Source organism: Ornithorhynchus anatinus, chromosome 3 (assembly GCF_004115215.2).
Source record: "Ornithorhynchus anatinus isolate Pmale09 chromosome 3, mOrnAna1.pri.v4, whole genome shotgun sequence".
NCBI lineage: Eukaryota > Metazoa > Chordata > Mammalia > Monotremata > Ornithorhynchidae > Ornithorhynchus > Ornithorhynchus anatinus.
The window spans coordinates 125,596,252-125,618,713 of record NC_041730.1 but is presented as its reverse complement, the minus strand read 5'-3'; the positions used below and the strand labels follow the sequence as shown (position 1 = coordinate 125,618,713).

Below are 22,462 nucleotides of genomic sequence, written 5' to 3'. Positions count from 1 at the left end.
GAGCGTGAGTCTGGGAGTCAGAAGGTTATGGGTTTTAATCCCGGCTCCACGACCTGTCTGCTGTATAACCTTGGGCAAGTCCCTTCACTTCTCTGTGCCTCAGTTACCTCATCTATAAAATGGGGATTAAGACTGCGAGCCCCACGTGGGACAGGGATTGTGTCCAGTGCTATTTGCTTGTATCCAAAACAGCACTTAGTAGCGAATCTGGCACATAGTAAGCACTTAAATACCACAATTATTAGTTATGATTTTTATATATTTGAGGGGGGAAGGCAGACAATAATAATGATACTTGTTAAGCGCTTACTGTGTGCCAAGTACTGCTCTAAATGCTGGGTAGATACAAGTTAAGCAGGTTGGACACAGTTCCTGTCCCACGTGGGGCTCACACTCTGAGGGAACTGAGGCCCAGAGAAGTGACATGACTTGTCCAAGGCCACACAGCAGGCAAGTGGTGGAGCCGGGATAAGAACCCAGGTCCTTCTGAGTCCCAGCCTGATGCTCTCTCCACTAGACCACGTTGCTTCTCTACTATCACAACTAATAATAATAATAATAATAAAGCAATAATAGTAATCATTAAGCACTTACTCTGTGCCAAGTACCGTGCTATGGTAAATACAATTGGATCAAGCACAGTTCCTGTCCCACATGGAACTCACAATTAAAGGGGAAGGGAGGAAAGGTATTTTAATCCCCATTTTACTATTATTATTACTAATTGTATTTAATAATAATTATGGTATTTGTTAAGCACTTACTATGTATCCAGCACTGAGAGCGTATTGTGTGCAAAGCACTAAACTAAGCGCTTGGGAGAGTATACTATCACATCAGGCACATTCCCTGCCCACAATGAGCTCACAGTCTAGAGGGGGAAACATACATCAATTATAAATAAATAGATAAAGAAATGACAGATATATACAAATGTTCTGTGGGGAATGGAGGGGGCTTGAATGAAGAAGCAAGTAAGAGCGGCGCAGAAGGGAGAGGGAGAAAAGGATAGGAGGGCTCAATCAAGGAAGGCTTCCTGGAGGAGATGTGCCTTCACTAAGGCTTCGAGTTTGGGGGAGAACAATTGTCTGTCTCATTTTAGAGATGAGGAAACCGAGGCCCAGAGAAGGGAAGTGACTTGTCCAGGGTGGTACAGGAGGCTAGCGGTAAAGCTGGGATTAGAAGCGAGGAGTCCTGGCTGCAGGCCCTGTGCTCTATCCACTCGGCCACTCTGCATCTAGTGGTGGGGAAGCCCAGACAGGGTGTACTCACTTGCTGTGCTTGAGGTGCTTTCGGTCTTCCAATCTCCTCGCCTTAGCTCCTTCCTCTGAGGGAACACACTCTTTCTGGGGCCGCTTTCGTAGACCCCGAATTCCACTCTCCCGCCAAACTGCTGGGAGTGCCGGATGGGGACAGTGATTTCTATGTCTGAAATCGAGAATGATAAATAATATTAAATATGGTATTCGTTAAGGACTTACTCTGTGCCAGGCACAGTTCTAAGTGCTGAGGTGAATACAAGCTAATCGGGTTGGACCCAGTCCCTGTCCCGAAGAGGGCTCACAGTCTTATTCCCCATTTAAAAGATAAGGCAAATAAGGCCCAGAGAAGTGCATAGACTTGCCCAGGGTCACACAGCAGATGAGTGGAGGAGCCGGGATTTGAACTCACGACTTTGGCTCCCAGGGTCCATCCACTACACGAGGGAAAGTCACCTTTAGCCACTTTGTTCCGTTCTCCACCTTCCCCGCTCCCCCTACTCCTCCGCCTCGTCCCATTTCTCGGCTAGGAGACACCATCATTCTTGTACCTCGATTAGACTGTAAGCCTGTCAAACAGCAGGGACTGTCTCTATCTGTTGCCAACTTGTTCATCCCAAGCACTTAGTACAGTGCTCTGCACATAGTAAGCGCTCAATAAATACTATTGAATGAATGAATGAATTGTACCTCCATCCTCTCCACACTGATCCCCAAACCCCAATCCAATTACCTCTAGATTTTGTAATAATAATAATAATTATGATATTTGTTAAGTGCTTACTATGTGCCAGACACTATATTAAGCGCTGGGGTGGATACAAGCAATTCAGGTTGGAGACAGTCCCTTGTCCCAGGTGGGGCTCACAGTCTCAATCCCCATTTTCCAGATGAGGTAACTGAGGCACAGAGGAGTTAAGTCACTTGCCCTAGGTCACACAGCAGATTAGTGGTGGAGCAGGGATTAGAACTCAAGACCTTCTGACTCCCAAGCCCACACTTTATCCGCTACACCATGCTGCTTCCTTATTCACCTTGATCCACCACAGTGGTCCCCACTGCTGCCCCCGCCCCGGTCCCCCTCCCGCCCATCCCCTCACCCTACACCTAGCGGGCCGGCCTGTTTACAGTGGGCCTGGACCCGGACAGGGAGGATGGAAGAAATTTTTCTAAAATAGCCCACTGTGGGCAGGGAATGTGACTGTTTGTTGTTATAGTGGACTCTCCCAAGCACTTAGTACAGTGCTCTATACATAATAATAATAATGATAAGGTTGGTATTTGTTAAGCGCTTACTATGTGCAGAGCACTGTTCTAAGCGCTGGGGTAGATACAGGGTAATCAGGTTGTCCCACGTGAGGCTCGCAGTCTTCATCCCCATTTTACAGATGAGGTAACTGAGGCACAGAGAAGTTAAGTGACTTGCCCACAGTCACACATCTGACAAGTGGCAGAGCTGGGATTCGGACCCATGACCTCTGATTCCCAAGCCCGGGCTCTTTCCACTGAGCCACGCTGCTTCTCTAATAATAATAATAATAATAAGCACTCGATATATACGATTGAATGAATGAAAATGGGGAAAAGTGTGGAAGGGGCAGATGGGGAGAGGACCCCCGAAGCCAGGAAGAAAGACACAAGTTTAAAGGTGGGCAGGGTACGTGGGGGTGGGGAAGGGAGATGGGAGCGGGGGTGGGCGAGGAGGAGGGAGGATGAGTAAAGAATCTAAGATTGACAGCAGATGATGGCAGGCAGGGCAGTCTGGGGGTCTTTTGCCCATGACAGCAAGCTGAGGCGTTCCTGGGCAGCAGGGAGAGAGAATGGGAGAAGCAGCATAGCCTAGTGGCTACCGCCCAGGCCTGGGAGTCAGAAAGTCACAGGTTCTAATCCCAGCTCCACCACTTGTCTGCTGTGGGACCCTGGGCAAGTCACTTCGCTTCTATGTGCCTCAGTTCCCTCATCTGGAAAATGGGGATGAAGACTGGGAGCCCCACGTGGGTCAACCTGATGACCTTGTATCTACCCCAGTGCTTAGAACGGTGCTTGGCACATAGTAAGCGCTTAAAAAGTACCATAATTATCATTATTATTATCATATTATAAGGGCGGACTGAAACGACACTAAGGCGGCTCCCCTGTAGCCCAGCGTGAGAAGAGCCGAAGTGGCCCAGAACCGGGAGAGGCAGGGAGTGGATGGAGCTGAGAGAAGGCCCCAGTCCCCTCAGGCTGGAGGGAAGCCAGTTCCCTCAAGTCAGTCAGTCAATCGTATTTAATAATAATAATAATGATGTTGGTATTTGTTAAGCGCTTACTATGTGCTGAGCACTGTTCTAAGCGCTGGGTTAGATAGAGGGTAATCAGGTTGTCCCACGTGAGGTTCACAGTTAGTCCCCATTTTACAGATGAGGTAACTGAGGCACAGAGACGTTAAGTGACTTGCCCACAGTCACACAGCTGACAAGTGGCAGAGCCGGGATTCAAACTCATGACCTCTGACTCCCAAGCTCGTGCTCTTTCCACTGAGCCACGCTGCTTCTCTATTTATTGAGCGCTTATTGTGTGCAGAGCACTGTACTAAGTGCTTGGGAGAGGACACTAGAACAGTAGAACAGGCACATTCCCTGCCCATGACGAGCTTACAGTCTAGAAGGGGAGACAGACATTAATAGAAATAAATTACAGATATGGACATAAGTGCTGTGGGGCTGGGAGGGGAGATGAATGAAGGGAGCAAGTCAGGGTGATGCAGAAGGGTGTGGGAGAAGAGGAAAGGAGGGCTTAGTTGAGGAAGGCGTCTTGGAGGAGTTGTGCCGTCAATAAGGCTTTGAACAAGGGGAGAGTAATTGTCAGATGTGAGAAGCAGCATGGCTCAGTGGAAAGAGCACGGGCTTAGGAGTCAGAGGTCATGGGTTCTAATCCCAACTCCGCCACCTGTCAGCTGTGTGACTTTGGGAAGAAACCTGACTTCTCGGTGCCTCAGTTACCTCATCTGTCAAATGGGGATTAAGACTGTGAGCCTCACGTGGGACAACCTGATTACCCTGTATCTACCCCAGCGCTTAGAACAGTGCTCGGCACATAGTAAGCGCTTAACAAATACCAACATTATTATTATTATTATTATATGAGGAGGGAGGGTGTTCCAGGCCAGAGGCAGGATGTGGGCGAGAGGTCAGTGGTGAGCTAGATGAGGTTGAGGTCCAGGGAGAAGGTTATATTAGAGGAGCGAACGGGTGGGCTGGGTTGTAGTAGGAGACCAGTGAGGTGAGGAAGGTAGGTAGTTACTAAATAGTTGGGCCCTTTGACCAACGACCCTCCCCTGGGGCCACCTATGATGCCCTGTGCCATTCTGAGGAAGGACTAGACCACCTGCAGCCCTGTGAGCCATTTCACAGCTCTCGCCACTTCCGAACTCCGGAGCCCAGCCTGAGATCCCATAATCCCCTGATTCAGGTCCAGAAAGATGTGACCTGGAGGCAGCCCACCTTCTGAACTTTTAGAACATTGAGAAGTTCATCACAGCGACCAAAGCCGTGACCCCTGGGCCTGTTGGTCTGAGCTGTGAGGAACCGAAAATCCAGATGCTCCTTTCACGTTTGTCATTGTCTAAATCTTTCGTATCTTTATTCACCTTTTGTTATCCATCTGTCGCCCCTTCATCGATTCTTAGGTTTGTGAGTCCCTTGAGGCCAGGGACCATGTCACCATCCATCTATGTATTTCTTTCCCACTAGTTGGTATGATGCTTTGCCCATAACAAGTGCTAAACAAATGCTATTGTTTCTATTATTATTACTTTTACTACTATTTAACTCCATTCTGAAACAGCTGGGGGGTGTCTGTCCTCACAGTTCTGCTTTTCTTTCATTCCCAGATCCCCATCTACATTCAGCTGGGACATAGTTTCAAGCAGCAGACCCATTTCCACCCAGCAAGCATTACTAATAATAATAATGTTGGTATTTGTTAAGCACTTACTATGTGCAGAGCACTGTTCTAAGCGCTGGGGTAGATACAGGGTAATCAGGTCATCCCACGTGAGGCTCACAGTCTTAATCCCCATTTTACAGATGAGGCACAGAGAGTGAAGTGACTTGCCCACAGTCACACGGCTGACAAGTGGCAGAGCCGGGATTCGAACCCATGACAGTAGACAGCAGTGAAGAAGAAGAAGAAGAGAAGCAGCGTGGCTCAGTGGAAAGAGCACGGGCTTTGGAGTCAGAGGTCATGGGTTCATATCCCAGCTCGGCCACTTGTCAGCTGTGTGACTTTGGGCAAGTCACTTAACTTCTCTGTGCCTCAGTTACCTCATCTGTAAAATGGGGATTAAGACTGTGAGCCCCACGTGGGACAACCTGATTCCCCTGTGTCTACCCCAGCGCTTAGAACAGTGCTCAGCACATAGTAAGCGCTTAACAAATACCAACAAATACCAACATTATTAATCCCCATTTGACAGATGAGGTCACTGAGGCATAGAGAAGTTAAGTGACTTGCCCAAGGTCACACAGCTGACAAGTGGCAGAGCCAGGATTTGAACCCATGACCTCTGACTTCCAAGCCCATGTTCTTTTCACTGAGCCACACTGCTTCTCTAATAATTGTGGTATACGTGCCACGGACTGTACAAAGCACTGGGGTAGATACAAGATAATCAGGTTGGACAGAGTCCCAGTGTGGAGCTCACAAGTCTAAGTAGGAGACAGAATAGGTACTTAATCCCTATTTTACTTATGAGGAAACTGAGGCACAGAGGAATTAAGTGGCTTTCCCAAGGTTACACAGCAGGTAGGTGGGCATTATTAGAAAAAGATAAAGTAGGTCAAAAATTTGTCTCTGTGGACTGTACGCTCCTCGTGGGCAGGGATCATTTCTACCAACTCTATTGTGTTGTACATTCTCAAGGATTCAGCCCAGTGCCCTGCACACAGTAAGCACTCAATAAATACCATTGACTGATTACATACATAGCATAGAAAAAAATATCATTAGCCATCCCAGATCCATATCCTGTCTCTGATCCCCTTAACTCCGATTTTCCAGGTGAATATTTCATTCCAATTAAGGATAAATACCGGGGTGTTTTCCTGACTTTTGCTTCTCCTTTTGTCTTCGGGTGATGCTGTCCCTCAGTCGTTTGAGATTTTCCTGAAAGAATGAAAAGATGTTTAATAATATAATAATAATGGTATTGGTTAAACACTTACTATATGCCAAGCAATGTTCTAAGCGCTGGGGGAGATACAAGGTAATCAGGTTGTCCCAGGTGGGGCTCACAGTTTCAATCCCCATTTTACAGATGAGATAACCGAGGCACAGAGAAGTTAAGTGACTTGCCCAAAGTCACACAGCTGACAAGTGGTGGAGCCGGGATTATAACCCACAAACTCTTGACTCCCTAGTCCGAGCTCTTTCCACTAAGCCATGGTCGTTACAGGGAAGAGGGCAAATGCATACTGGATTATTTTTACGGACACAAGGATATCCTCAGATTTCATTCTCTTTAACATTACATCACACTGACAGTACAGCCTATCAGACTTTGAAGTTCAAGCCAAATTCACCTGACCCAAAGGGAAATTCGTATCGTGTATGTTTTTTAGAATTCTGTGGGTCAAAAACATTTAAGAATCTCCTTGCTTTAACACTGAGCCAGGTTCAGAGAACCACTAACATTTTCAGTTCTATTTTGAGGCAACCGTACAAAGGGAACAGAATGTGTCTGCTAATTCTGCTGTATTAGACTCCCCCAATCGCTTACTACAGTGTTCCGCACATAGTAGGAGCTCAAGCAATACCATTGATTGACTGACAGGGCAGTAAATCAGCACTAATCTGTTTTCCTGGGGAATTAATTAAAAGCAGACACACAAAGAGTAGATGGTTAGCTCTTTGAGGCCAAGGATCATGTCCAATAATGCTACTGTACTGTCCTAAGGGCTTAGTACAGCACTTCACACTCAGTGGTGCTCAATAAACCTCACTGATTAATCATCGATTGATCAGTCCTGAAGAAGTTTTCCTCCAAAACCTTACTGCAGCCCCGAAATGCTTTGGAGATTTTCATGAAACTCCAAGTGAGTCAATTTAATGGAGACAGATTGGCTGAATATTTGGAGGAAATCAGTTCTATCAATTTTTATTGTATCAAATCTCTACATAATTAGTGCTATGTAGACTCAATGGTGTCATCCAGGACCTCGCCAAATCCTTTCCTATATTGACAACATGGAGGGCTCTGAGAAAGTATATCCAAGCATCTACTTGCATCTCCAGTACTCTGCAATAATAATAATAATAATAATAATGTTGGTATTTGTTAAGCGCTTACTATGTGCAGAGCACTGTTCTAAGCGCTGGGGTATACAAGGTAATCAGGTTGTCCCACATGAGGCTCACAATCTTCATCCCCATTTTACAGATGAGGTTACTGAGGCACAGAGAAGTTAAGTGACTTGCCCATAGCCACACAGCTGACAAGTGGCAGAGCTGGGATTCGAACCCATGACCTCTGGCTCCCAAGCCCATGCTCTTTCCACTGAGCCACGCTGCTTCTCTGTCAAACAACGACATTTATTGTGCTCTTACTGTGTTCAGAGCACTGTATTAAGCATTTGGGAGAGTACAGTAATAATGTACAGTAATGTACAGTGAGAGTACAGTGAGAAGCAGCATGGCGTAGTGGATAGAGCATGGGGCTGGGAGTCACGAGGGGATGGGTTCTCATCCCTGCTCTGCCACCTGTCTGCTGTATGACCTTGGCAAGTTATTTCACTTCTCTGGGCCTCAGTTACCTAATCTGTAAAATGGGGATTGAAACTCTGAGCCCCACATGGAACAGGGACTGTTTGTAACCCAATTTGCTCGTATCCACCCCAGCACTTAGTAATAATAATAATGACGGTATTTGTTATGCGCTTACTATGCACCAAGCACCTTTCTAAGCCCTGGGGAAGAGACAAGATAATCAGGTTGTCCCAGGTGGGGTTCACAGTCTTAATCCCCATTTTACAGATGAGGGAACCGAGGCACAGAGAAGTTAAGTGACTTGCCCAAAGTCACAGAGCTGATAAGTGGTGGAGCCAGAATTAGAACCCAGGACCTCTGACTCCCAAGCCCGGGCTGTTTCCACTAAGCCACGCTGCTTCTCAGTACAGTGCCTGGCACATAGTAAGCACTTAATAAATACCATTATTATAATTATTAACAATACAGTTGTAGACATGACCCCTGACCTCAAGGATTTTACAGTCTAACAGCCTGTCCACAATAAGTTCTCAATAAATGCCACTGATTGATTGATCGATTGAAGAGATGCTGGGTGAAAATACCAACAGGTTCAAGAGATGTTTTGGATACATTTATGGGTGAACAGTCCATGTATTACTAGAGGGGAAGCGAATGCGGTAGAGGGGAGGAGTAAGGGGTGTTGGTTGGTTGGTTGGGAAGCAACGTGGCTCAGTGGAAAGAGCCTGAGCTTGGGAGTCAGAGGTCACGGGTTCAAATCCCAGTTCCGCCACTTGTCAGCTGTGTGACTGTGGGTAAGTCACTTAACTTCTCTGGGCCGAAATTCCCTCATCTGTAAAATGGGGATTAACTGTGAGCCTCACGTGGGACAACTTGATTACCCTGTATCTGCCTCAGCACTTAGAACAGTGCTCTGCACATTTAAGCGCTTAACAAATACCAGCATTATTCTCCCATAACCATGAGGATGGTTGTCACGATTAGACTGTAAGCCCATCATTGGGCAGGGACTGTCTCTATCTGTTGCCGAATTGTACATTCCAAGGGCTTAGTACAGTGCTCTGCACATAGTAAGCGCTCAATAAATACTATTGAATGAATGAAAGAGGATGAATATCACACTGCCCCTCTAAGAACCCTGCTATCACTGTTAGGGACAGAATACTGGGCTGGGTAGAGAGTTGGTCTGATGCATAATGCCACCGCTTGCATTCATATCTCTAATTCTATTTATTTATATTGATGGTATTGATGCCTTTACTGTGTGCAAAGCACTGTAATTAATGTTGGTATTTGTTAAGCGCTTACTATGTGCAGAGCACTGTTCTAAGCGCTGGGGTACATTTACAGGGTAATCAAGTCGTCCCACGTGGGGCTCAGAGTCTTAACCCCCATTTTACAGATGAGGTTACTGAGGCACAGAGAAGTGAAGTGACTTGCCCACAGTCACACAGCTGACAAGTGGCAAAGCCGGGATTCGAACCCATGTCCTCGGACTCCCAAGCCCGTGCTCTTTCCACTGGGCCACGCTGCTTCAGAGCACTGTACTAAGTGCTTGGAAGAGTACAATACAACAACAAACAGACACATAGAAGTCACACACAAAATGCTTTCCAAGTGAGCTATTTTTTTTATGGTATTTATTAAGTACCAATGCCAGGCACTGTACTAAGTGCTGGGGTAGATAGACGTTTATCTGGATGGACACAATCCCTGTCTCACAAAGGGCTCACACTCTTAATCTCTATTTTCCAGATGAGGTAACTGAGGCCCAGAGAAGTGAAGTGACTTGCGCAAGGTCACACAGCAGACAAGTGGCTGAGCTGGGATTAAAAACCAGGTCCTTCTGACTCCCAGGCCTGTGCTCTATTCACTAGGCCACACTGCTTCTCTGCTAAGTTGCTCTTTCAAATAATAATAAATGTTGGTATTTGTTAAGCGCTTACTATGTGCAGAGGACTGTTCTAAGTGCTGGGGTAGATACAGGGTAATCAGGTTGTCCCACATCAGGCTCACAGTCTTAATCCCCATTTTACAGATGAGGTAACTGAGACATGAAGAAGTGAGGTGACTTGCTCACAGTCACACTGATAAGTGGCAGAGCCAGGATACGAACCCATGACCTCTGACTCCCAAGCCCGGGCTCTTTCCACTGAGCCACGCTGCTTTCAAATCCAAATTATGGTAGAGGAAAGGTCCGTCAATGAGCTCCACTGTGTGTTAGACCCTGTGGGGAGCTACAGATGACATCTCAGCCATCCAGGAGTCTTTTTGCGGTTGGAGCCCCCATAAATTCTCACTCTAGGCTTCAAGGCTGTCCATCACCTTGCCCCTTCCTACCTCTCCTCCCTCCTCTCTTTCTACCTCCCAGCCCGCAGGCTCCACTCCTCCGCCGCCCACCTCCTCGCCGTCCCTCGGTCTCGCCTATCCCGCCGTCGACTCCCGGGCCACGTCCTCCTGCGGTCCTGGAATGCCCTCCCTCCTCACCTCCGTCAATCTAATTCTCTTCCCCTCTTCAAATCCCTACTTAAAACTCACCTCTTCCAAGAGGCCTTCCCAGACTGAGCTCCCCCCTTTTCCCCTCTGCTCCCTCTACCGCCCCCCCTTCACCTCTCCGCAGCTAAACCCTCTTCTCCCCCCTTCCCTCTCCTCCTCCCCTTCTCCGATCCCACCCCCTGAGCACTGTACTCCTCCGCTCAACTGTATATATCTTTACCACCCTATTTATTTTGTTTATTTTGTTTAATGAGATGTACATCACCCTGATTCTATTTAGTTGCCATTGTTTTTATGAGATGTTCTTCCCCTCGACTCTACTTATTGCCATTGTTCTTGTCTGCCTGTCTCCCCCGATTAGACTGTAAGCCCATCAAACGGCAGGGACTGTCTCTACCTGTTGCCGACTTGTTCATTCCAAGTGCTTAGTACAGTGCTCTGCACATAGTAAGTGCTCAATAAATACTATTGAATGAATGAATGAACATACTTTTGTGCACAAATGTGCAGGCATACACACATGCACCTCACTCACCCTGACACACACAATTGGAACAAAAGAAAAGTTACCTGTTGAAAGCGAAATGACTCTGACCTCTTCTTCTGATTGAGCTGCCATTCCTTGAAATGGAGCACGGCCTCGTCCACATTGACGATGCCGAGTTTCACTTGCTCCTGTAGGGTAATGAGCTGCCTCTGACCGGGAGTTTTCATCCCAGCAAATGGGTCGTATATGCTTGACTGGGGTCTGTCTCTTGTAGGCCTGACGGCTGGTTCTGGAAAAAAATGGCAAATTTTGGTTCTTTCTCTCTATTTCCTCTCTTTCTTCCTCTCCCTCTCCCTTTCCCCACCTTCCTTTTCCTCTCCCTCTCCCTTTTTTCCCCTCGGGATGGCTAAGTGTGCCAGCAGGGCATTCCAAAGCTGCTAACCAGTCATCCAGGAGGAACAGGAGGGTGGGAGACAGGACAGGATGTTACCATCTAGAGCTGATAGAGAACAATGGGAAGGTGGGGTTAGGGGAGTAAAAGGAAATCAAAAAAACTAGTAATAATAATAATAATGGCATTTGTTAAGCGCTTACTATGTGCAAAGCAGTGTTCTAAGCACTAGGGAGGATACAAGGTGATCAGGTTGTCCCACATGGGGCTCACAGTCTTAATCCCCATTTTACATATGAGGTAACTGAAGCAAAGAGAAGTTAAGTGACTTGTCCAAAGTCACACAGCTGACAAGTGGCTGAGTTAGGATTTGAACCCATGATCTCTGATTCCCGAGCCCATGCTCTTTCCACTTAGTAGTTCCAAGGACAGTGAGCACAGTGAAGCCATGATGGCAGCGTTAAGGTCAAAAGAGGATAGAAATCATTAGATACCATGCTCCAGGAAACCTTTAAAAGCACATCTCCTCCAAGAAGCTTTCTCGGACTAAGCCCTCATTTCCTCAGTTCGATTTGATTCGATTGTCTTTACTGAATGCTTACTGTGTGCATAGCACTATAGTAAAGCTCTGAGAAAATAAACACAGATGGGCATTGGACATGGTCCCTGTCCTTTTGGAGTGTTCATAAACTAAAAATCTAAGCGTCAAGCACTGGGCTGTAAGACATCAGATAATAAATCAAATTAATCAATCATTAGTACTGAGCACTTATTGTGTGCAGAGCACTGTACTGAGTTGGTAGACACATTCCCTTCCCGCAAGGAACTTACAGTCTATAGGGAATTATTATTAATAATGATTATAATAATATTAATGGTATTTGTTAAGGTTTATATGTGCCAGACACTATATTAAGCGCTGGGATGCTTACAAGCAAATCGGGTTGGACACAGTCCCTGTCCGGCATAGGGTTCACAGCCTTAATCCCCGTTTTACAGAAAATAATAATAATGATGGTATTTGTTAAGCGCTATGTGCCAAGCACCGGGATAGACACAAGGTAATCAGGTTGTCTCACGTGGGGCTCAGAGCCTTAATCTCCATTTTACATATGAGGTAATTGAGGCACAGAGAAGTGAAGTGACTTGCCCAATGTCACACAGGGGACAAGTGGTGGAGCCGGGATTAGAACACACGACCTCTGACTCCCAGGCCCGTGCTCTTTCCACTAAGCCATGCTGCTTCAGTGAGGTGCAGATGAGGTAACTGAGGCCCAGAGAACTGAAGTAACTTTCCCAAGGTCACACAACAGGCAAAGGCAGAGCCAGGATTAGAACCCACGACCTTCTGACTCCCAGGCCCATTCCCTATCCTCTACACCAAGTTCCAGTCCCACCTAAGGTTTGCAGTCTAAGTAGGAGGGCCAACAGGTATAAGTGCCTAGTAGAGGGCTTTGCATACAGTAAGCACTCAATAAATGCAATTGAAATGAATCCCCATTTTACAGATGAGGAAATTGAGGCCAAGAGTAACTCAATGATGATGATGGTATTTGTTAGGCACTCACTATGCGCCAAGCACTGTTCTACGCACTAAGGTAGATACAAGGTGAGCAGGTTGTCCCTCGTGGGGCTCACAGGCTCAATCCCCATTTTACAGATGAGGTAACTGAGGCACGGAGAAGTGACTTGCCCGAAGTCTCATGGCTGTCAAGTGACAGAGATGATATTAGAAACCACAACCTCTGACTCCCAAACCTCAGACTCCCAAGCCTGTGCTTTTTCCATTAAGCCACGCTACTTCTCTATGGTTTGCCCAACGTCACCGAGCAGACAAACAGAGAAGCCGGGATAGGAACCGGGGTCTCCTGACTCCCCGTTTCATACTCTTTCCACAAAGCCATTTAAAAGAACTCCTAGAAACCAGCCAGTACCCGTCTGTTTTGAGGGATGAAACAGTTGGGGGATGGAATAGAAGCACTAGGAGCAGATCACATTTGGAAATTATTCCAGTCAAACCAGTAGGACATAACAGGGGCAAATTCTCCCCAGACCAACCGGAGGCAGGACTTCGGACTGACCTGCCCTCATGCTCTCCGCCGACGTGTACAGGTTTCCAGGCCTCTCTCGACTTCTCTCTCCAAACACTTCAAAACAAAGAGTGCCATGTTTCAGGGCCTGGAGAGATGAGCGCTTCCCCGCCCCTCCCTCCTGCAGACCCTCCTCCCCCACCCCGAAAGGACTGTGCAAACTCTGGGCACAAAGAAACCGTGGGGACGTAGAACTCTCTTGGTGGAAGCTCAGGATTTCGACGCAATGGTTTGAGGCAAGTTAACAAAGGGATCGGTTTAAAGGGGGCAAAGTTTAAGGGTCTCAAATTTCTAGGACTTTAGGTTGAATGCTCAGGTTCTTCTAAAGGGGAAAACCTACACTCCCAAGCACTTAGTCCAATGCTTTCTACATAGTAAGCACTCAATAAATTGATTGATTGACTGACTGATGCCGCACCTTCACGGTCATCCCATCCCATCTGCATCCTTTCCATTATAAACCCATTTATATTATATTTGGGTTATATTATGCATTTATCTAATCATTTTTCGTTTACTTCTGGTGTCACTGGTTGCATCTATGTTCATTCAATCGTATTTACCGAGTGCTTTCTGTGTGCAGAACACTGCTCTAAGCACTTAGCACTCTATTACATTTACCATCTAGTTCCAGTTGTAGGTATTCATTCAATCGTATTTATTGAACGCTTCCTGTACGCAAGACACTGTACTAAGCACTTAAGTTACGCAATCCATGTCTGCTCATTTCTCCGATTAGACTCGCAACCTCTTTGAGTGCACAGTCAGTGCTTTCTACTTTAACTGTACTCAGTCAATCGTATTTATTGAGGGCTTACTGTGTGCAGAGCACTGTACTAAGAGCTTGGGAGAGTACAATTTAACACTCAACGGACACAGTCCCTATCCACAAAGCCTCTAAGCACCTAGTACTCCACAGAGTGTAGATGCTCATTCCTAGTGGAGAAATGATGGGTTGCTGGGGAAAAATGAATGGCTGTCCAACCTAGCTAGCCCAACTCTTCCAAGCAACCTCCGAGGTCCTGCTGGGAAACTCCCTGACCGGCTTACTTGGCCCCGCTTCCCTTAATAATAATAATAATAATAATAACTGGGGTATTCGTTAAGTGCTTCCTATATGCCAGGCACTATACTAAGCGCTGGGGTGGATACAAGCAAATCGGGTTGGACACAGTCCTTGTCCCACAGTCTCACAGTCTCAATTCCCATCTTCCCAATGAGGGAACTGAGGCCCAGAGAAGTGAAGTGACTTGCCCAAGGCCACACGGCAGACAAGCAGCGGAGCTGAGATCAGAACCCATGACCTTCTGACTCCCAGGCCCGTGCTCTATCCACTCACTACGCCGTGTTGGTCAGGGCGCTGCCCGGGACTTGCCTTTGGAAATGTAGGGTTCCTCCAGACCCAGGTGGGGGCCGGACTGGACGCTGGCCTCTGGCCTGGGCACCGGGACTGGGGGCCTGTTGGCCAGTTCCACAGAAAAGCTGTTGTCGTCGTTCACCGTGTGGTAAACGTCTTCATTCTCGTCCGGGGGATTCAACTCGCTGTCCACGTCGGCCCCGTCCACGCTGTTGCCTGGGAAATAAAATGAGCGGAGGTCAAATTTCGGGGCGGTCAGGGGACGGCTGGCCTGTCATGGAGCCAGCTCAGGAGCCAAGTGAAGACAGCCCGGGCCTATTCCTCTATTGTCACAGAAATTTCCACTTTTCTGACATCAGCTGCCCAGATGGGATTAAAAACCTGGCTTGGGGAGCCTTCTCCTGACTAAATTTAAAAAAATAACGGTATCTGGAAAGTGCTTACTATGAGCCACACACTATACTAAGCGCTCGTCACCAAGGCCCGACACTCAGCTAGAACTCAATAAGCAGAGTAATCAGAATTGGGGACATGTTTTGTATGGATCAGGGATAGTAATAATAATAATAACTGTGTTATTGATTAAGCATTTACTGTGCACCAAGAACTGTACTAAGTGCTGGGGCAGATACAAGATAAGTGGGTTGGACACAATCTCTGTCCCACAGCCTATGTGGGAGAGAGAATAGGTACTGAATCCCCATTTTACAGACGAGGTAACTGAGGTAAAGAGAAGTTAAATGACTTCCTCAAAGTCCTCAAGCAGGCAAGCGGCAAGAATCCAGGTGCTCTGACTCCCAGGCCCATGCCTTTTTCACTAGGCCCCGTTGCTTCCATTCCCTTCAGCGTCCTGCTTGCCGCTACTCAGGTCTCCACCCAGAGGCACAAGCTTCCCCTGGGTGGGATCCCAATCCCTAACCTCCACTGTGAGCAGTGGAAAAGACCCGCCGTGACAGCTGTGGGGGCTGACTGGCACTCCTGAATGATGAGCGCTGATTTGGGTGGCATCCCCAGCAATCCCCCCTCCCCCCAGCTGGCTGTCCCACCCTGGGCGGACCTCTGATTCAAGGTTCAGGCGAGCAGCTGGCCAGGCCGTCTCTCACATCCTCCCACTCCAAGCCTGGGTTCAGCCCCCTCTCTCTAACAGCTGCAAGGCTCACAACGCAAGAATCATCATGGGCTCTAATCCCGGCTCCAACATCTGTCCGCTGTGTGACCTTGGGCAAGTCACTGCACATCTCTGTGCCCTGTTACCTCATCTGTAAAATGGGGATTGAGACTGTGAGCCCCACGTGGGACAGGGACTGTGTCCAAGCCGATTTGCTCGTGTCCACCCCAGCGATTAGTAATAATAATGTTGGTATTTGTTAAGCGCTTACTATGTGCCGAGCACTGTTCTAAGCGCTGGGGTAGACATAGGGGAATCAGGTTGTCCCACGTGGGGCTCACAGTCTTAATCCCCATTTTACAGATGAGGGAACTGAGGCACAGAGAAGTTAAGTGACTTGCCCACAGTCACACAGCCGACAAGTGGCAGAGCTGGGATTCGAACTCATGAGCCCTGACTCCAAAGCCCATGCTCTTTCCACTGCGCCACGCTGCTTCTACAGCTTCTTCTGTGCTGATTAGTACAGTGCCCGGCATGCAGTAAGCTCTTAGAAAATACCACAATTATTATTTTTACTATTATTACGGAGAACTGCAGCTCTAGTGAATCAAGTGCCAGCCTGTGATCCAGCTGCCTAGACCCAAGTCTTCCCCTTACCTGCTGGGAAACTGGGGACTCACCCTTCACCAACTCCCCCCGACCCTCCCGCCCCCAGCCCCTCCTGGGATCCATAGTGATAATGACAATAATTATTATAGTGTTATCTGTTAAGAGCTTACTTTGTGCCAGGCACTGTTCTAAGCAGTGAGGTAGATAAAAGATAATCGGGTTAGACACAATCCCTGTCCCACATAGGGCTTAATCCCCATTTTACAGATGAGGGAACTGAGACATAGAGAAGTGAAGTGACTTGCCCAAGGTCACATAGCAGACGAGTGGTGGAGTCGGGATTAGAACCCAGGTCCTTCCGACTCCCAGACCTGTAATTATATTGTCCTCACCTACATCCTCCTGGTGGTGTAATGTAAGGATTGGCCACGCCACTGCACAGGACGAGTCAAGGGGAGGTCAAAACTGAAGTGCAGGGTGGACACCCAGCCCAGCCCCGCAAGCATGGTGGCCTTTGTCAGGAGGAAACAGACTTTCACTCTAATCTTTTCTGGGGAACCCCTCATCTAGGCCCCACATAATCCCTGGGTCACCACTCTTTTCTCTCTAAGCCAAACAAAAACAAGTTCTTACCTTCCAAAAACTTGCGGATCATTGAATCTTTGGTGGTCAGAGGGATTGACTCTCCTGAGGCTGGGTTAGAGGCACCGGACTGAAGCATCTCAACATCTAGCGGGAGAATGTACAGAGAGAATTCCCCCATTTCCAACGGGCACAAGACCTCTGCAGGCTCAGTTTCCACCGACGGACAAACTCCCATTAGGCACTTTTTTGTTTTGTATGGCATTTGTTAAACGCTTGCTACCGCCCGGGCACAGTTCTAAGCCCTGGGGTAGATACAAGCTAGTCAGTTGAATAGTAATAATAATAATAATCATGGTACAGTGCTCTGCACATAGTAAGCGCTCAATAAATACTATTGAATGAATATTTGTTAAGTGCTTACTATGTGCCACGCACTGTTCTAAGCGCTGGGGTAGGTACAAAGTAATCAGCTTGTTCCATACGGGGCTCAGGGTCTTAATCCCCACTTTACAGGTGAAATAACTGAGGTATAGAGGAGTTAAATGACTTGCCCAAGGTCACCCAGCAGACAAGTGTCAGAGCCAGGATGAGAACCCAGGTCCTTCTGACTCCCAGGCCCGTGCTTTATCCACTAGGCCACACTGCTTCTTTTCACGAGGCTCCCTTCCCTGCCAGAGGGACACATATCACTCAGAACATTCTTTATTCATTTAATTCATTCAACAGTATTTATTGAGTGCTTACTATGTGCAGAGCACTGTACTAAGCGCTTGGAATGAACAAGTCGGCAACAGATAGAGACGGTCCCTGCCGTTTGACGGGCTTACGGTCTAATCGGGGGAGACGGACAGACGAGAACGATGGCAATAAATAGAGTCGAGGGGAAGAACATCTCGTAAAAACAAAATGTCACAATTACTTTACTATTCCACCTGGGAGAGCTATACCCTGGGATGTGGAGAGTAGTTATTTTCAAGCCTGAAATTGACAGTGTGAACCCCAGGAAACCGTGGATATGAGGGACAAACACCTGAATGTCCAGGAATGGGTAGTTTAAAGAGAGGGGAGGAGGCCGGGGGGCGAAGGGGGAATCGGCGGCGTTCCCTTTATCACCCTGTAGGGCATCTAAATTACACAGCTTCCGCCCGCTGGGAGCGGGCGTCAGGAACCGAGCCAAATGGACCCCACCGGCCTTGGGATTGGACTTTAAAAGGTTCCATTTGCTCACCATCCCTACCCCCGGCCTAGGGAGACTTCAGTGAGTTCATGTGTGTTAAGTGCACGTAAGTCCTAAGAAAACAAGGCAAGGCGCTCAGAAGCTCTGACTCCGAGACACCCCTGCTTTGAGGACAAAGCTACACAAAAGGTCACGAATACTGCCGAGGGAGATTTAAGAAGCGATCTGCTCACGCCAGCGTGTTCTGCTCCCTCCCGCCGTCTTTATGACTCCAGATATTGACACAAAAACAGGATCTTCCTCTTTCGTTAGGGTAATCAGCAGGAATTTTTCCCCCACCCACAGTGCATGGAGGAAAAAAGTCATTTGTCAGCGGGACAGCTTGAAGCAAAACAACCGTTCTATAGTGGGGTCCAGTGGAAAGAACACAGGGCTGGGAGTCAGGAAACCTGGCCTCAAATACATACCCGCTGCGTGACCTGGGGCAAGTCACTTGGCTTCTCTGTGCCTCGGTTCCCTCATCTGTAAAATGGAGATTAAGACTGCGAGCCCCATGTGGGACAACCTGATAACCTTGAATCTACCCCAGCGCTTAGAACAGTGCTTGGCACATAGCGCTTAACAAATACCATTATTATTATTATTATTAGCTTGCATACATGCAAACAAGTAACAAGCTAAGTGCTTAAATGCCACGGTTATTATTATTACTATTATTATGACTGCTACTTTTTATGGTATTTGTTAAGCACTTATTATAAATAATGTTGGTATTTGTTAAGTGCTAACTATGTGCAGAGCCCTGTACTAAGCGCTGGGGTAGATACAGGGTAATCAGGTTGTCCCACTTGAGGCTCACAGTCTTCGTCCCCATTTTACAGATGAGGTAACTGAGGCACATAGAAGTTAAGTGACTTGCCCACAGTCATTATGCATCAGGCACTGTACTAAGCACTGTGGCACATAAAAGTTATACAGGTTGGACACAGTCCATGACCCACATGGGGTTCATGGTCCTAATCCCCATTTTCCAGATGAGGACACTGACGCACAGAGGAGTAAAGTGACTTGCACAAGGTCACACAGCAGACAAGTGCTGAGTACAGTACTCTGCACACAGTAAGCGCTCAATAGATACAATCGAATGAATGAAAGTGGTGGGCCTGGGATTAAAACCCAGGTCCTTCCGATTCCCAGCCCCACGCTCCATCCACTAGGCCACGCCGCTTCTCGTCTACTTACAGAGATCTTCCGTAGACGCGGGAGCAAAGGCAGCCATGGACTCGTACAGCTCTTCGTCACAGCCGGGGTTGAGGGAGCATTTCATGAGCAGGTCTGTGGAGAGGTGGGCCATCGACTCATACACCGAGTCATCGTCGTCTCCTTGCATCAGTTCCTCCTTGATGTGACTCTTTAGCATGTCTACGGTTTCCTGGAAAAAATGACGAGACCAAAGGGGGTTCTTCAAAAACAGTGACTCGGGGTTCCCGGAGGTGACCCAGAAAGAGGTTCTGGAAGGAATGAATTGCATCCAATGGAGCCAGCATCCAAAAGACATCATCAGAACCCAAGCCTATAGGGGTAGAGATCTTTATTTAATGTTGGTATTTGTTAAGCGCTTACTATGTGCAGAGCACTGTTCTAAGCGCTGGGGTAAACACAGGGGAATCAGGCTGTCCCACATGGGGCTCACAGTCTTAATCCCCATTTTACAGATGAGGGAACTGAGGCAGAGAGAAGTTAAGTGACTTGCCCACAGTCACACAGCTGACAAGTGGCAGAGCTGGGATTCGAACTCATGAGCCCTGACTCCAAAGCCCGTGCTCTTTCCACTGCACCACGCTTCATTCATTCAATCGTATTTATTGAGCGCTTACTGTGTGCAGATCACTGTACTAAGCCCTTGGAAAGTACAATTCGGCAACAGACAGAGACGATCCCTACCTAACAACGGGCTTACAGTCTAGAAGGGGGAGGCAGACTACAAAACAGAACAAGTAGACAAGCATTTACACCGCAGTTGCCGCTTACTAGACCGTGGGAAACGGGTAGGCAGGGATCACCATGGAGACCTCGGTTGTCACCATTGGTAATAATAATAATAATAATTGTGGTATTTGTTAAGCACTTACTGTGTGTCAGGAACTATACTAAGCACTAGGGTGGATACAAGCAAATCATGTTGGACACAGTCCCTGCCCTATGTAGGGCTCAAGTCTCAATCCCCGTTTTACAAATGAGGTAACTGAGGCATAGTGAAGTGAGGTGAGTTGTCCAAGGCCACTCAGCAGACAAGTGGTGGAGCCGCGGTTAGAACCCATGACGTTCTGACTCCCAGGCCCACGCTCTATCCCCTCTGCCATTCTATAGCAACCGTATTCATTCATGCCCACCACTGGCCCCCCAGGAGGATCAACCAATCACTCAGTCAATCAATAGCATTTATTGAGCACTTACTATGTGCAGAGCTCAGAACTAAGCGCTTGGGAGAGTATAATATAACAGAATTAGCAGACACATTCCCTGCCCACAACAAGCCTTATAGCCTAGAGGGGTAGATGGACATTCATATAAATAAATAATTCAAAATATATAATTGAAAAATATGTATATAGGTACTGTGGGGTTGAGGATGGGGTGGATATAAAATGCCCAGAGGTCACAGATCCAAGCACAAGCCTGAAGCGAGGATGAAGCAGGGCTGTAACCCACGCTGATGAGAGGGGAACAGGACTCAACCAACTCAGGCGGCACCTCACAGCAAGACTGGGGTCTTGTCTTATGTCGTCGAGTCGTTTCCGGCCCATAGCGACACCACGGACGCATCTCTCCCAGAACGTCCCAACTCCATCTGCAATCATTCTGGTAGTGGATCCAGAGAGTTTTCTTGGTAGCAATATGGAAGTAGTTTAACGGTGCCGCCTTGCACGCGGCAAACTCGAGTCTCTGCCCTCGACTCTCTCCCGTGCCGCTGCTGCCCAGCGTGGGTGAGTTTTGACCTGTAGCAGGTTGCCTTCCATTCGCTAGCCACTGCCCAAGCTAGGAATGGAACGGACAGGCCTCTGGTTGACCCTCCCATAGCTGAGACTGGTAGAGTACCGGAAACTCTCCAGGTGCAACCCTGAGAGAGGAAGATCGTGGTAGGGCACCCAAAAGACACATCCACAAACAATGTCCCCCACATCACCCGTTTCAAGTTCATTTTTAGATCCCAAATCAAAAGCCCAAGTGCAAGACGGGCTGACGCTGGCTCTTTGATAAGAGCAGATATATGCAAGTGCCCTGCGGGAGAGATGGTTTCCTAGGCGGGGCCCCACAGAGCATTTTGCCAGGGGTCTGACTCTGCCTTCAGGATTGCCTTCTTTTGGTTTTCGTGTTGAAGGTAGCTGCCGCTGGGCCTAACCCCCTTATTCCCAAGAACAGTGCTCAGCGCTTAGATCAGGCTCGGCACATAGTGAGCGCTTAACAAATACCATCATTATTATTATGCACACCCTGAAATCCACCTGGGGAGGCAGGAGGAAAGGCATAAAACATCAGGGGGCAGCAGAACCCCCAAGAACTCCCCTCTCCTCAGTTTTAACAATATCACCATTATTGTTATTATTATTATTATTATTATTCTGAGTCCTAACACCTGGAAAAGCTAGTCACCCTCCTAGGGAAGCATGTTTATTTCTACAACCATTCACACTGACATATCTTAGATTCAAGCCCCTCCCTGCCCTCTTCCTGGGTTTCTGACACTCTTTGGATAGACCAGTTTAGCTGCAGAGGGTGACCAAAGATTTAGATTTGATATTCTTTTAGTGTTTTCTAAATAGCCACTGGGCACTTCACCGCATTTTTGTCATTTACTTACTCGATTTTTTAATTCATTTTCCTAAGATGGGCTTCGCAGAGAGAAGTCCTCACCTAGTCAAGCTTTGCTAGGAATCCTTAACAGGTGTCCTGGATCAGAGATGTCCCAAATTTCTGAATAATTATCGTGGTATTTTTTGAATGCTTACTACATTCATGCAGTCATATTCACTGAGCGCTTACTGTGCAAAATATACATGCCAAGTGCTATGCTAAGCACTGGGGTAATTATAATAATAATAATACTAACGATAATTTCTTTAGCGCTTGCTACATGTCAAGCATCTTTCTAATT

General features: G+C 47.5%; 1 protein-coding gene across 1 annotated transcript in view; it reads right to left on the bottom strand.

Moving 5' to 3' along the window:
• The window catches only part of PIK3AP1 (phosphoinositide-3-kinase adaptor protein 1), a 137,426-nt gene that overhangs the window by 10,976 nt on the left and 103,988 nt on the right, over positions 1–22,462 (bottom strand). Inside the window, exons 8-14 of the mRNA XM_029060986.2 lie at positions 19,549–19,738; positions 17,178–17,273; positions 14,846–15,043; positions 13,462–13,527; positions 11,073–11,278; positions 6,335–6,407; positions 1,273–1,428 (exon numbers count right to left, since the gene is read on the bottom strand). Coding sequence (XP_028916819.1) covers positions 1,273–1,428; positions 6,335–6,407; positions 11,073–11,278; positions 13,462–13,527; positions 14,846–15,043; positions 17,178–17,273; positions 19,549–19,738 — 985 coding nt within the window. The remainder of the gene's footprint in view (positions 1–1,272; positions 1,429–6,334; positions 6,408–11,072; positions 11,279–13,461; positions 13,528–14,845; positions 15,044–17,177; positions 17,274–19,548; positions 19,739–22,462) is intronic.